The sequence below is a fragment of the Chiloscyllium punctatum genome, chromosome 50 (genome assembly GCF_047496795.1).
Source record: "Chiloscyllium punctatum isolate Juve2018m chromosome 50, sChiPun1.3, whole genome shotgun sequence".
Lineage (NCBI taxonomy): Eukaryota > Metazoa > Chordata > Chondrichthyes > Orectolobiformes > Hemiscylliidae > Chiloscyllium > Chiloscyllium punctatum.
The window spans coordinates 31988808-32001459 of NC_092788.1; the positions used below are offsets into that span (position 1 = coordinate 31988808).

General features: G+C 49.0%; 2 protein-coding genes across 3 annotated transcripts in view; one reads left to right on the forward strand and one right to left on the reverse strand.

Annotated features, from left to right (window-relative positions):
- Positions 1-12652, reverse strand: part of LOC140470119 (histone-lysine N-methyltransferase SETDB1-like) — a 556598-nt gene that overhangs the window by 25308 nt on the left and 518638 nt on the right. The gene's annotated exons all lie outside the window — the stretch shown is intronic.
- On the forward strand, positions 3075-7648 carry LOC140470135 (tubulin alpha chain-like). Its single transcript, XM_072566577.1, has 4 exons — positions 3075-3297; positions 3424-3572; positions 3999-4679; positions 7352-7648. Exons 1-4 carry the CDS (start codon positions 3177-3179, stop codon positions 7646-7648), a joined length of 1248 nt encoding a protein of 415 aa, XP_072422678.1. The 5' UTR covers positions 3075-3176.

Sequence of the window (12652 nt, forward strand, 5' to 3'; positions counted from 1 at the left end):
TCTAATTTATATCCAGAGTGAGGCGCTGGAAAAGCACAGCAGGTCTGGAAGCATCCGAGGATCAGGAGAGTCGATGTGTTGGCCATAAGCCCTTCATCAGGAATGAGGCTTGCAGGCCTGGGGTGGGGGGGAGGTGATGAGAGATACATGGGAGGGGAGTAGGGCTTATTTATAATGTCTCAATTTATATTTCTAATTTATACGTCTCAATTAAGTCACCTCTCAACCTTCTTCTCTCTAACAAGGGGTGTGTTTGAGGGGCTCAGCAGTGAGTTGGGGGAGGTAGTTACTAAGTTATCCAGGTGTTAGAACAAGTATTAATCTCTAACCTATCTGTGGTAACTACTCAGTTAAATGTGTCCGAACGAGGATCTAACATTTGAATGGAGGCAACATCTTTGTAGATTTTTATTTCCCACAAAATGGTTTCTCGATTAAAAAAAGAATCCTATAAAATGACCTGTGACCTTAATTCTGATTCGCAGAATTAAGCTGAAATTCAAAGGTGAGAGGATAATAGAGTTTTCATAAAATGAATAATGACACATTAATCGACCATTTGAACCAACCTTGATCTGATTTATGACTTGACAATTTACATAAATAAGATTTCTTTCCCAGGCAATATGACTGGATTAACTTGCTGTAAATCATGTCACCTTATTATATGCGATTGGTCTTTCTTGTGATTAAGGTTGCACTATTTCTTAAAAAAAAATATAAAGAATGTGTAATTTTCAAATGTAAATGTGCAACTTCACCACAGAACACTGAAGCCTTAAACCTCTGAATTGCTGGATAGAATTGTGTCAACGTCCCTTAATTCAAAAAAAAAACTAATTACCCTTCCTTTTTTGAGTAGACCATATTCGTTGATTCTTTTGACCAATCTCGAACCGAGAGGCCTCTCTTGAGAGGCCTTAAATCTTCATGAATCCTTCGAAGTCTACAGCTCAAACTCAAGTCTCCTATTTTGGCACAGGGTTCCCGATGCTGAGTAATTGCCCATCAGTTGTTTCTCCTTCCCAGGCAGTGCCTGAACATAGAGTCTTGGTGTTGTCCCAATGCTTTTGGTCAGGGTAGACTACAGTACACTTCACTGATGACCCAAGCTTTGTGCAAGGTCAGAGCTATAGTGAACGGTTTATGTGAGGAAAGATGGGAGGACGTTTAAGAAGAACAGGCATTTGGGTTGAATGGTTAGTTGATGAGCTGATCTAAAGCTAACACATACTATACAGAGTGACTGGTACCTCTGATTTCAGGAGACTCTGATACAGAACCATCACACGGATGGGGTCGGAATAATGGCTGTCTCGGGGAACTGGGATCTGACAGGTGAGGGTACAATTGGGAACAAAAACGACGTGGACGTTGCTGGAAAAGCTCAGCAGGTCCGGCAGCACCTGTGCAGAGAAATCAAAGGTAACGTTTTTGGAGCCAGCGACTCTTCGGACTGGACTGAGAAAGTTAACTTTGATTTCTCTGCACAGGTGCTGCCGGACCCGCTGAGCTTTTCCAGCAACGTCTGGGTTTTGTTTCTGATTTCGGTCCTTTTGTTTTTTTTTTTAGTTTGTATCTGAAGTGGCTCTGACCGATGGACGTTTTACGATTTGCCGTTTGATTTAAGGACATTTGAGAGCCGCGTTGTCGAGGGATCCAGGAACAACAGAATCTCGTGATCGAATGGTTCCGCCGTTTGCGCGACGATGTCGCCAGCGCCGAGCAACGCCGAACGTTTGCTATTATTGACTCGCTAGGTAACCGCAGGGTTTCATTGTCGGAGGCCAATCAGAGCGCGGTTCCGTTGAACGGAACGCTGGGCAGGGCGCAGTATAAATAGGGCGAGCGGCGTCCCACACGCCACATTCTCAGGGACGGTGACAACAACCAAAGATCATGGTGAGCACGATCAGGGGAGAACACGCAGGACAAGGGCTTTGGTTCAAGACACAGGGATAGCAGGATCCAAAGGATGGGAATCAATTGGGAGGAGGAATAGATCAGGAGGACGGGGATTCACTCGGACAGGGAGATCCCCTGGGAGACAGAGAGAGAGAGAAACCACAGCCAGGCAAGGAATCCTATGTGAAAGAGAAAGTCGAGCCCATTGGGAAGCCAGGTCATCCCCAAGCACAGGGACCTCAGGGAGATGAAAAACCTCCAAAGGGGGGAGGTGGGGGGGAACGCTAACAGAGAGGCAAGTCAACAGGGATGTTGGGAATGTGCTGGAGAAAGGGCCATGGAACAAATGCTGCAAGGGGATCCACACAGGAGGGATACAGTGAGGCCATGTTAAAACAATGACGGCAGATGCTGGAAACCAGATTCTGGATTAGTTGGTGCTGGAAGAGCACAGCATTTCAGGCAGCATCCGAGGAGCTTCGAAATCGACGTTTCGGGCAAAAGCCCTTCATCAGGAATAAAGGCAGTGAGCCTGAAGCGTGGAGAGATAAGCTAGAGGAGGGTGGGGGTGGGGAGAGAGTAGCATAGAGTACAATGGGTGAGTGGGGGAGGGGATGAAGGTGATAGGTCAAGAGGGAGAGGGTGGAGTGGATAGGTGGAAAAGAAGATAGGCAGGTCGGACAAGTCCGGACAAGTCATGGGGACAGTTACTGAGCTGGAAGTTTGGAACTAGGGTGAGGTGGGGGAAGGGGAAATGAGGAAACTGTTGAAGTCCACATTGATGCCCTGGGGTTGAAGTGTTCCGAGGCGGAAGATGAGGCGTTCTTCCTCCAGGCGTCTGGTGGTGAGGGAGCGGCGGTGAAGGAGGCCCAGGACCTCCATGTCCTCGGCAGAGTGGGAGGGGGAGTTGAAATGTTGGGCCACGGGGCGGTGTGGTTGATTGGTGTGGGTGTCCTGGAGATGTTCCCTAAAGCGCTCTGCTAGGAGGCGTCCATTTTGACCTATACAGTGAGGCTCAAACGAGGGAAGCGATGAAGTATCCCATCAGGAACCAAGCAGCCGTCACACAAAACCCACATGGTGCAGGAATTCTTGCTCCTTCTAGCTGACAGGAGGAAGCACTAGCCTCCGAACCGTGCAGATTGTTCCATGTTCTCTCTCCCCTGCAGCGCGAGTGTCTCTCTCTTCACATTGGCCAGGCCGGTGTACAAATCGGGAATGCCTGCTGGGAGCTGTATTGCCTGGAGCATGGCATCCAGCCGGATGGGCAGATGCCCAGTGACAAGACCATCGGAGGTGGGGATGACTCCTTCAACACCTTCTTCAGCGAGACCGGGGCGGGCAAACACATTCCCCGGGCGGTGTTCATAGATCTGGAGCCCACCGTGATTGGTAAGAAGGAGAGGGCTTCGGGTCATGGGCTCAGTGAGTCCGTGCCCTCCGATATGGGTCGGAGACTCCGACGTTTGCCGGGTTGTTCTTCGTTCCTGTTTGTAAATCCCTGCTCCCTGTCCCCAGATGAGGTCCGCACCGGCACCTACCGGCAACTGTTCCACCCTGAGCAGCTGATCACCGGCAAGGAGGACGCGGCTAATAACTACGCCCGGGGCCACTGCTCCATCGGCAAGGAGATTGTGGATCTGGTCCTGGATCGCGTCCGGAAGGTGGTAGGTTGACTATCGGAGACATTGGTGAAGCTGAGCTGCTTCCCTCCCCATTTACCACAGCCCCATCTCACCACCGTGAGCTCACCCACCACCTTCAGAAAAACCTTTATCTATGGCCATGTGACCCAGGTACACAACTCTAGTCATTGACTCCTTGATCTCTTCTTCCTGTCAATTCGATACTCCCAGGGACATAAAGATGACACCCACACAGCTCCCAACGTTGAAGTGTACGCTCAGTACCCTGACTGAATCCCACCATTCAATCTACACCCCTTCCAGCCGACAGTCACTGCTCTCTCCCTCCAGGAGATCAACCAACCTCCACTCTCACTGCCCCCTGGGAAACCGTTTTTCACTTCAGTTTGGCGCTGGACACAGTTTCTTGCCGCATGTTTCACCTTTTTACACCTTATTTGCCCACAGGCTGACCAGTGCACGGGACTGCAGGGTTTCCTCATCTTCCATAGTTTCGGGGGTGGGAGCGGCTCCGGTTTCACTTCCCTCCTGATGGAGAGGCTCTCCGTCGACTACGGCAAGAAATCCAAGCTGGAGTTCGCCATCTACCCGGCTCCCCAGATCTCCACCGCGGTGGTCGAGCCCTACAATACGGTGCTGGTCACCCACTGCACCCTGGAGCACTCCGACTGCGCCTTCATTCTGGACAACGAGGCCATTTACGACCTCTGTCGGCGGAACCTGGACATCGAGAGACCGACCTACACCAACCTCAACCGCCTCATCGCGCAGGTGGTGTCGTCCATCACCGCGTCCCTCCGCTTCGACGGTGCCCTCAACGTGGACCTGACGGAGTTCCAGACCAACCTGGTCCCCTACCCCCGCATCCACTTCCCCCTGGTGACCTACGCCCCCCTCATCTCTGCCGAGAAGGCTTACCACGAGCAACTCTCGGTGCCGGAGATCACCAATGCCTGCTTCGAACCAGCCAGTCAGATGGTGAAGTGCGACCCGCGCCAGGGCAAGTACATGGCGTGCTGCATGCTGTACCGAGGGGACGTGGTGCCCAAGGACGTCAACGCCTCCATCGCCACCATCAAGACCAAGCGTTCCATCGCGTTTGTGGATTGGTGCCCGACTGGGTTCAAGGTGAGTGCGGGATTTGGGAATGTGCACGTCATGTCTCTCGTGCACTGCATTTCCAGTCTGGCAGATTAAACAAAAAAACCCCACTGTTTCTCTGTCCACAACCATCAGGAACAAACGTTTCCTATTTCTGGATCAAATTGGAGCTCCCTCTGGGGTAGAATTCCCTCAGCTCAATCCTTAATTGCGGCCCTCAGTTTCCCAGGAACACACTGGTTTCAAACACTATCATGGCCAGCCCCAGAAACAAAATAATCTTCAAAAGGTGTAATAAAGGATTGAATTCGTTGCCTCCTTCCGCTTTGAACAGAAACTGAAGGATGAAACTTGACAGTAAGAGCTTAGTGAACAACCAGAGTGAGATACATAAATGTAATGTCCATGAACATGATGCTCTCATCACACAGTAACCACTCCAAATTGTCCAGTTACACTAACTGACAGGTCTGACGTTTCTGCAGCTTTCATCTCCCAAACCTCGGGATTCTGGAATTGTTCCTGAAGTTTGGAAAGCAGCAAAGGTCACCCCACTATTTACGACAGAAGAAACAAAAACAGGGAAGGACAGACCCGTCAGCTTCCCGTCAGCTGCCGGGGAAATGCTAGGCTCAGTGATAAAGGTTCTGATAGACCGACCCTTGGATAAAAATGACGGGATTCTGCAGAGTTTGCATGGATTTGTGAGTGGCGACTTGGACAGGCTGGGTGAGTGGGCAGGAACGTGGCAAATGGAACATAACGTGGTTAAAAAAAAAGGGTGAGGTTAGCTGGAGGAACAGTGTGCACTTCTTTAAACGGTGATCGGTTGTGAAGTGTGGGATGTACAAAAGGACCTGATCTCCTCATCAATGAGTCCCTGTCGGCTAACAGGCAAATCACTCGGCAGGTTAATGGAACGTTAGCTTTTGGTCCAAGAAGGGTTCAGCACAGGAGGACTGAACTCCTCCACCTGGGAGTATAACGGCCTGGTATAGCAACTGCTTGCCCCAAGGGCCTGCAAGAGACTCCACAGAGTTGTGAGTGCAGCCCAGACCATCAGGGAAGCCAACCTCCCATCCACAGACTCCACGTCTCATTGCAGCTCAGAGGCTGGCAACGTCATCAAAGTCCCCTCCCCCACCCCAGTAACGCTCTCTTTCAACTACCTCCGCCCGGTAGAAGATGCAGAAGCTTACAGACACACACACACACACACACACACACACACACACACACCCCAACAGGTTCAAGGACAGCTCCTTCTCTGCTGCCATTGGACGGCTGAATGAGTCTCTCTCACTTCAAAGAACATTGACTTTGCTCGCTCTGGTCTTGCTTTGTGTCCCTCTCTCGTGCAGCCATTACCTTGTCTGCCTCCCTCTGTCTTCGCGCCCTATGTCCTTGCTTGCTGTGATCTGTCTCTACAGCTGGCAACACAAAGCTTTTCACTGTCCTGAGGTACATGGGGCTGCAATAAACCAAATCAGTTCAGTTGTCTTGGTGAGACCATAGCCGACTGCAGTCTTTCTCCATTTCCCTGAGGGAAGGATGGTGTTGCCTGATGGGAGTGCAGCAGAGGGTCAACATGTCATCTCGTTTCCCCCCTCTCCCCGTATCAGTCGAAGCAAAACCCTCAGAGACACAGTATCCTTTATTCCAGGCCCCGGAGGGAGAGAGAACGATGTGCACAGAGACACGAGTGCTCAGTCTTCTCTCGAGCAGCGGATTCTTAATGAATTATATCGTCACTCTCTGGGAACAGCATCCAAACAAGGCAATGTCCATACTGACGGGGTGACAGTTACAATCAGCGAGTGTTAACAGTAAAGATTAAGCCATCTGGTGTTATACAATGGACGTCCTGCACTTGGTTGGCTGGCTTCACTTAATGAAGGCTTTCCACCTTGTTAACCGACTTTACATAATGAATGCGTTTTCATCTTGTTAAATGTCTTTACGTAAGGAATGCTTTTTCCACCTTGTCAACCCACTCCCCTTGCCTCTCCAGCACCTCATTGTTTACTGCAAGTTCTTATCTGATCCAAGTCATGCTGGCTGAGCCTTTGTCTCACACAACCCCAAAGTTAACTCTTTCTCTACCTGCTCATACCTTGTACACTTTCTCAACCAGACTTGGTTCCTGAGATGGTGGACTGTTTGCTGAAGCGATATTGGGCAATACTGAGAGATGATCTCACTTAAAACTAACAAAATAATTAATAGGGATAGAGAGGGGAGATGTGGGTAATATGTTTCCCCTGACTTAGAGAGACTAGAACTGGGGACACAATTTCAAAATAGGATGGACGTGACTTTGTCTGGAGGTTGGAATTCTCTATTTCAGAGGGCTCCTGAAGCTCAGACATGATGAGCTTGAAGTAGGGACGGACAGGTTTCTAAATATCAAAAAACCAAAATACTGTGGATGCTGGAAGTCAGAGAAGGCTGGAGGAACTCAGCAGATCTGGCAGCAACTGTGGAGAGAGAAACAGAGTTACCGTTTCGAGTTACACTTTACAGGTTTCTCCAGAATTCTCCGTTTGTTCTAAATAACAGTGTTCTCAAAGGATTCTGGGAACAGTGTGGGGAAAAGGCTCTAAAATGGACGATCGACGATTATACTGATCGTCATATGGAGCGGCCTCCTCTATTTTTCTACGTTTCTAATCTAAACGCATCCTCTTGTCCCTCCACAGGTCGGCATCAACTACCAACCCCCGACCGTGGTGCCAGGGGGCGACCTGGCGAAGGTGCAGCGGGCCCTCTGTCAACTGAGCAACACCACCGCCATTTCCTTGGCTTGGACCCGCATGAACCTCAAGTTTGACAAGATGTACGCCAAGCGGGCCTTCGTGCACTGGTACGTGGGGGAGGGGCTGGAGGAAGGGGAATTCCAGGACGCCCGGGAGGACATGGCCTCGCTGGAGAAGGATTACGAAGAGGTGGGGGTCGACTCTTCCTCGCTGGACAGGAAGGCCGAGGAGGAAGAGTAGTATTTATTAATTCAGATGGTTGAAGACATTTTATCTTTATTTAACTTTGATATTATAGATTTTATTTCAGAGAATAAACTTATTTTAAGTTATTTTGCATGGGTGCCTGTGGTCCATTTAGAACTGTGAAATTATTGGGAGACGTGGGGTGGAGGGAAAAAGAGAGGGGAGAATGAAGAGAGCCAGAAATCAGGTTCATCAAAAACTCAACAAAGTTGCATTCAAGGAGTCAGCAAACATATCAGTCATAAAGCTCTGGGCCATTGATCACGATGATCTGATCACTCATTGAGTTGAATGAAGAACATCAATCTGAAAGCCGCAGAGCTGTGAATTGAACCCAGGTTCCTGGCGCCGTGAGGCTGCATTGCTAACCACTGAGCCACCCTTACTTAGCCACCTCACTCCTAACTACCAAGTCAAGGAGCACCCTTCGTCAGAGGGTGGTGAATCTATCACATTCTCTATCCCAGAGGGCTGGGAGGTTCCGTCATTATGTTCAAGAGAGATGCTCAATAGGTTTGTATGTATTAAAAACATAAATACAATTCAAATGGGGAGAAGATGTCGAGAGGCCTGGGGACATAGAACATTGAAGTGACAGGACAGGTGTAGAGAGTAGTTAATAAAATATAGAGTGCTCTTGGTTTTGCTAATAGAGGAATAGAATACAAGAGCAGGGGGGGCCATGTTGAATTTGTCCAACCCGTCCATGCTGACCCAGATATCCCAACCCAATCTAGTCCCACCTGCCAGCACCCGGCCCATATCCCTCCAAACCCTTTCTATTCATATATCCATCCAGATGCCTCTTAAATGTTGCAATTGTACCAGCCTCCACCACTTCCTCTGGCAGCTCATTCCATACACGTACCACCCTCTGCGTGAAAAAGCTGCCCTTCAGGTCTCTTTTATATCTTGCCCCTCTCACCCTAAACCTATGCCCTCTAGTTCTAGACTCCCCGACCCCAGGGAAAAGACTTTGTCCATATATCCTATCCATGCCCCTCATAATTTTGTGAACCATGTTTTGTTTCCAGTGCGTTATCATCTTGCTCTAAGTGCGGTGACCAGTCCTGTACAAAGTACACCAGATGTGGTCTCACCAATGCCCTGTCTAACTGAAGCATCGCGTCCAGGCTTGTGCATTCACTTCTCCTTGCATTAAACAATATTCGATGAGATTTCTTGATTACTTGCTGGATATAACCTTCATTGGTCCATGCGTAACAATACCTGAATCTCTCTGCATCTCAGAGCTCGGCAGCTCCTAACCATTTAGATTGTTGTTTTCATCCTTTCCAATAAAATGATAGATAAGGAGAATTTGTTCTATAGTAAAAGGAACAAAAACGAAAATAGCATAGATTGAAAGCGATGTGCAAACGAAGCAAGGGTGATGGGACAAGAAACCTTTCCACTCAGCGGGTGACTAGGGTGCGGAAAGCACTGCCTGGAAATATGGTGAAGGCAGGTTTAATTGAGGTATCCAAGGAGGATTTGTATAGAAATCGGGTACAGGCAAACATTCGGCAGAGCAAGGAGATTGGTACAAGGTAATAGAGCTAGCGCAATCACGATGGGCTGAACGGTCTCCTTCTGCATCGAAACAACTCTCTGACTCTGTGATCTTGGTCAGCCTGAGAAAGTGCCCACTTATTTCTGCACCCTGTTTCCTGTCAGCAAGCCAAATTTGCATCCGTGTCAATATGTTACCTCCCACAGCTCGTACACACGTGAGCTTTTATGTTCTGCAGTCGCCTTTAATGAGGTTATCAAATGACACCTGGAACTCTAAATACAATACATCTACTGATTCCCCTTTATCTACTGCACAAGTTAGTTCATGAATTGGTTGAAGATGATTCTCTTTGACAAAGAAAGAGAGAAACACAGAATATAGGTGCGTGGGTAGACCATCCTATCCTTCGATAGCTTAGGCCGTTCAATATGATCATCGCTGATCATCCAACTCAGTATCCTGTTCCTGCCTTCTCCCCCCATCAACAAACACATCGAGTTAGACCCCATCTACCACCCCCTGAGAAAAGGAACAGGAAGTGGCTTCATCACAGGAAATAACATCACCACAGGAAATGACATCAAACATATAAATAGACAGCGGGAATTTTCAGCAGTGCTTCGCCCTGAGGCCCACTGAAGATGTTACCTGGCAGGGTGACGAAACGTCTGGAAATAGAACCTTCCAGCTCAGCGAGCAAACCGACATCCAAGATTTCAACCTGAGCTCCAAAGCTCCTCATATCCTTTCATCCCTTCAGTCCTCAGAAATAGACCTCATTCTTTCTCGAAAACCTTCAATGCTTCCCGCTCAACAGTTTCCTGTGGTAGACAATTTCGTACGCTCACCACTCTCTGTGCGAACACTCTGTTATGGTACGATCTGCCGAGACTCCAAACAAAACAACACTGATCACTGTGTCTCGGTACATATGACAATATTAAGCATGATCACATTGCTGCGCATTTCTGTCCGAAAAAGGCCGGGACCGGCCCAGCACAGGTTCAGGCCAGGGATGACATCGGTGGAGGCAGGATGACAACTGAAAAATGGCCGCCTGGGGTTCCCGTGGTAACGGTGCAGCTCCAGGGCATAACTGGGCCCAGGTACCTGACGATAGGGACGTGGTGTTCTGGCTTTGGCAGTGTGTGGGCACCTGAGTGAACACAGGCTGAGGGGAAGGATGTGGGAACCTTTGGAACGGGAGGGCAAGACATACTTGACCTCATCCGCATCAATGCTGCAGACGCGTCGGTCTGTGCTGAAAGAGTGACCACTGCAGAGTCCTTGTGGAGACAGAGCACTGCCTTCATATTGAGAACACCCTCCGTCATGCTGTGTGACAATGTCACCCTCCGTCATGCTGTGTGCTAAACGGGACAGCCTTTGAACAGATCTGAAACCCAAAACGATGCACCCATAATGCACCGGGGGGGCCCATGAACAGCAGCAGAATTGCACTCCAGCACAATCTGCAACCTCATAGCCTGGCATACCCCCCCACTTAAGTATGACCATCAACCAAGGGTTGGTCCAATGGAGAGTGGAGGCGGGCATGCCAGGAACTAGGCACTCGGCACAGCTGAAAATGAGGTGTCAGCCTGGGGAAGCCACCAAACAGGGGCTACCGCGTACCAAACAGCATCAGCAACAAGGGATAGGCACGTGGTCCGCAATCAACCAATCAGAGTTAAGCTCCTCCGCCCTGTCACAGCCAGTTGTGAACGGCGATGGTGGACAATTCCGACAACCGAAGGAGGAGGCTCCACAAATATCTCCGTCGTCAACGGTGGGAGGGCCCGCAGCTTGAGGACAAACGTGAGGGATGAAGGACCCGAGACAATCTTCAATCAAAGAGTACCAAGTGGATGATCCATCTCAACCTCCTTCAGTGGTTCTCAGCGTCACAGATGGCAACCTTCAGTCAATTTGTTTCACTCCACAGGGCATCGGGAAATGGTTGGAGGCACTGGATGAGACGGTGCCTTTGGGTCCTGATAGCATTCCGGCAACGGAACCGAAGACTTGTCTTCCAGAACTTTCCACACAGTTCTAGCCTAAACTCTTCCAGTAAAGCTACAACGCCGATGTGGAAAATTGCCCAGGTATGCTCTGTACACAAGAAGCAGGACTAACTCAACCCGGCCAAATGCCACTTCACGAGTCTGCTCGCGACCATCAGTAAAGTGATGGAAGGTCTCACCGACAGCCCTATCCCGAGGCACACGCTCAACAAATACCTGCTCATTGATGCCCACCTTGGGTTCCACCAGGGTCACTCAGCTCCTGACCTCATTATAGCCATTCAAGCCATGGGCCTAAGAGCTGAATTCCAGAGGGGAGTGACAACATTTGACAACGTGGCTCAGAAAAGATTTACAAGGATGTTGCCAGGGTTGGAGGGTTTGAGCTACAGGGAGAGGCTGAACAGGCTGGGGCTGTTTTCTCTGGAGCGTCGGAGGCTGAGGGGTGACCTTATAGAGGTTTATAAAATCATGGGGGGGGGCATGGATAGGGTAAATAGACAAGGTCTTTTCCCCCTGGGGTGGGGGAGTCCAGAACTAGAGGTTTATAAAATCATAAGGGGGGGTATGGATAGGGTAAATAGACAAGGTCTTTTCCCCCTGGGGTGGGGGGAGCCCAGAACTAGAGGTTTATAAAATCATGAGGGGGGGGGGCATTGATAGGGTAAATAGACAAGGTTATTTCCCCCTGGGGTGGGGGAGTCCAGAACTAGAGGGTTATAAAATCATGAAGGTCATGGATAGGATAAAGTTAAAAAAAATCACACAACCCCAGGTTGTAGTCCAACAGGTTTAATTGGAAGCGCACTAGCTTTCGGAGCGACGCTCGTCACCCCTTGACATTCAGCGTTGGTTATGAAGATATGGATCCCAGGCAGGACCCCCTCAGCTTCAAGATGGGTCAAAGAAAGCAAGGCTATCAGTTTAGTGAAGTAGTACAGCCTGAGGTAATGCTGTCCAGCAACACCGAGGTTACACCTTCTGTACTCCGTGGTGAAGTTGCTCAATTACAATGGGACAACAAACAGTTAACAACAGCCTTAATTACGATAAACGTCCGTTCAGCTGTAATAAGGTGACGTGATTAACGGTAGGCTAATCCAATGATATTTCCTGGGAAACGTTTCGTGTTTTATGTCAACCATCACATGCTAGCAGTTCAAGGTTTGTTCGAGTGGTTGATTAATGGTTCATAATTCATTTAATGAAAACTCCCTTCTTTGCCTTATCTTCTCTATTTCAGCGAATTCAGCAAAGTGATTGTACAGGTTGACCAAGTCGAATCATAACTTGAAGCCATTTTGTTACGTTATTTTAAATTGAGAAACCATTTTGTTGTTAATAAAAACTGACATGTGTTTGTTACTTCCGACAACAGCCAGGATGCAAATTTTGAATCCTCAAGATTAGATTTCCCTACAGTGTGGAAACAGGCCCTTCGGCCCAACAAGTCCACAC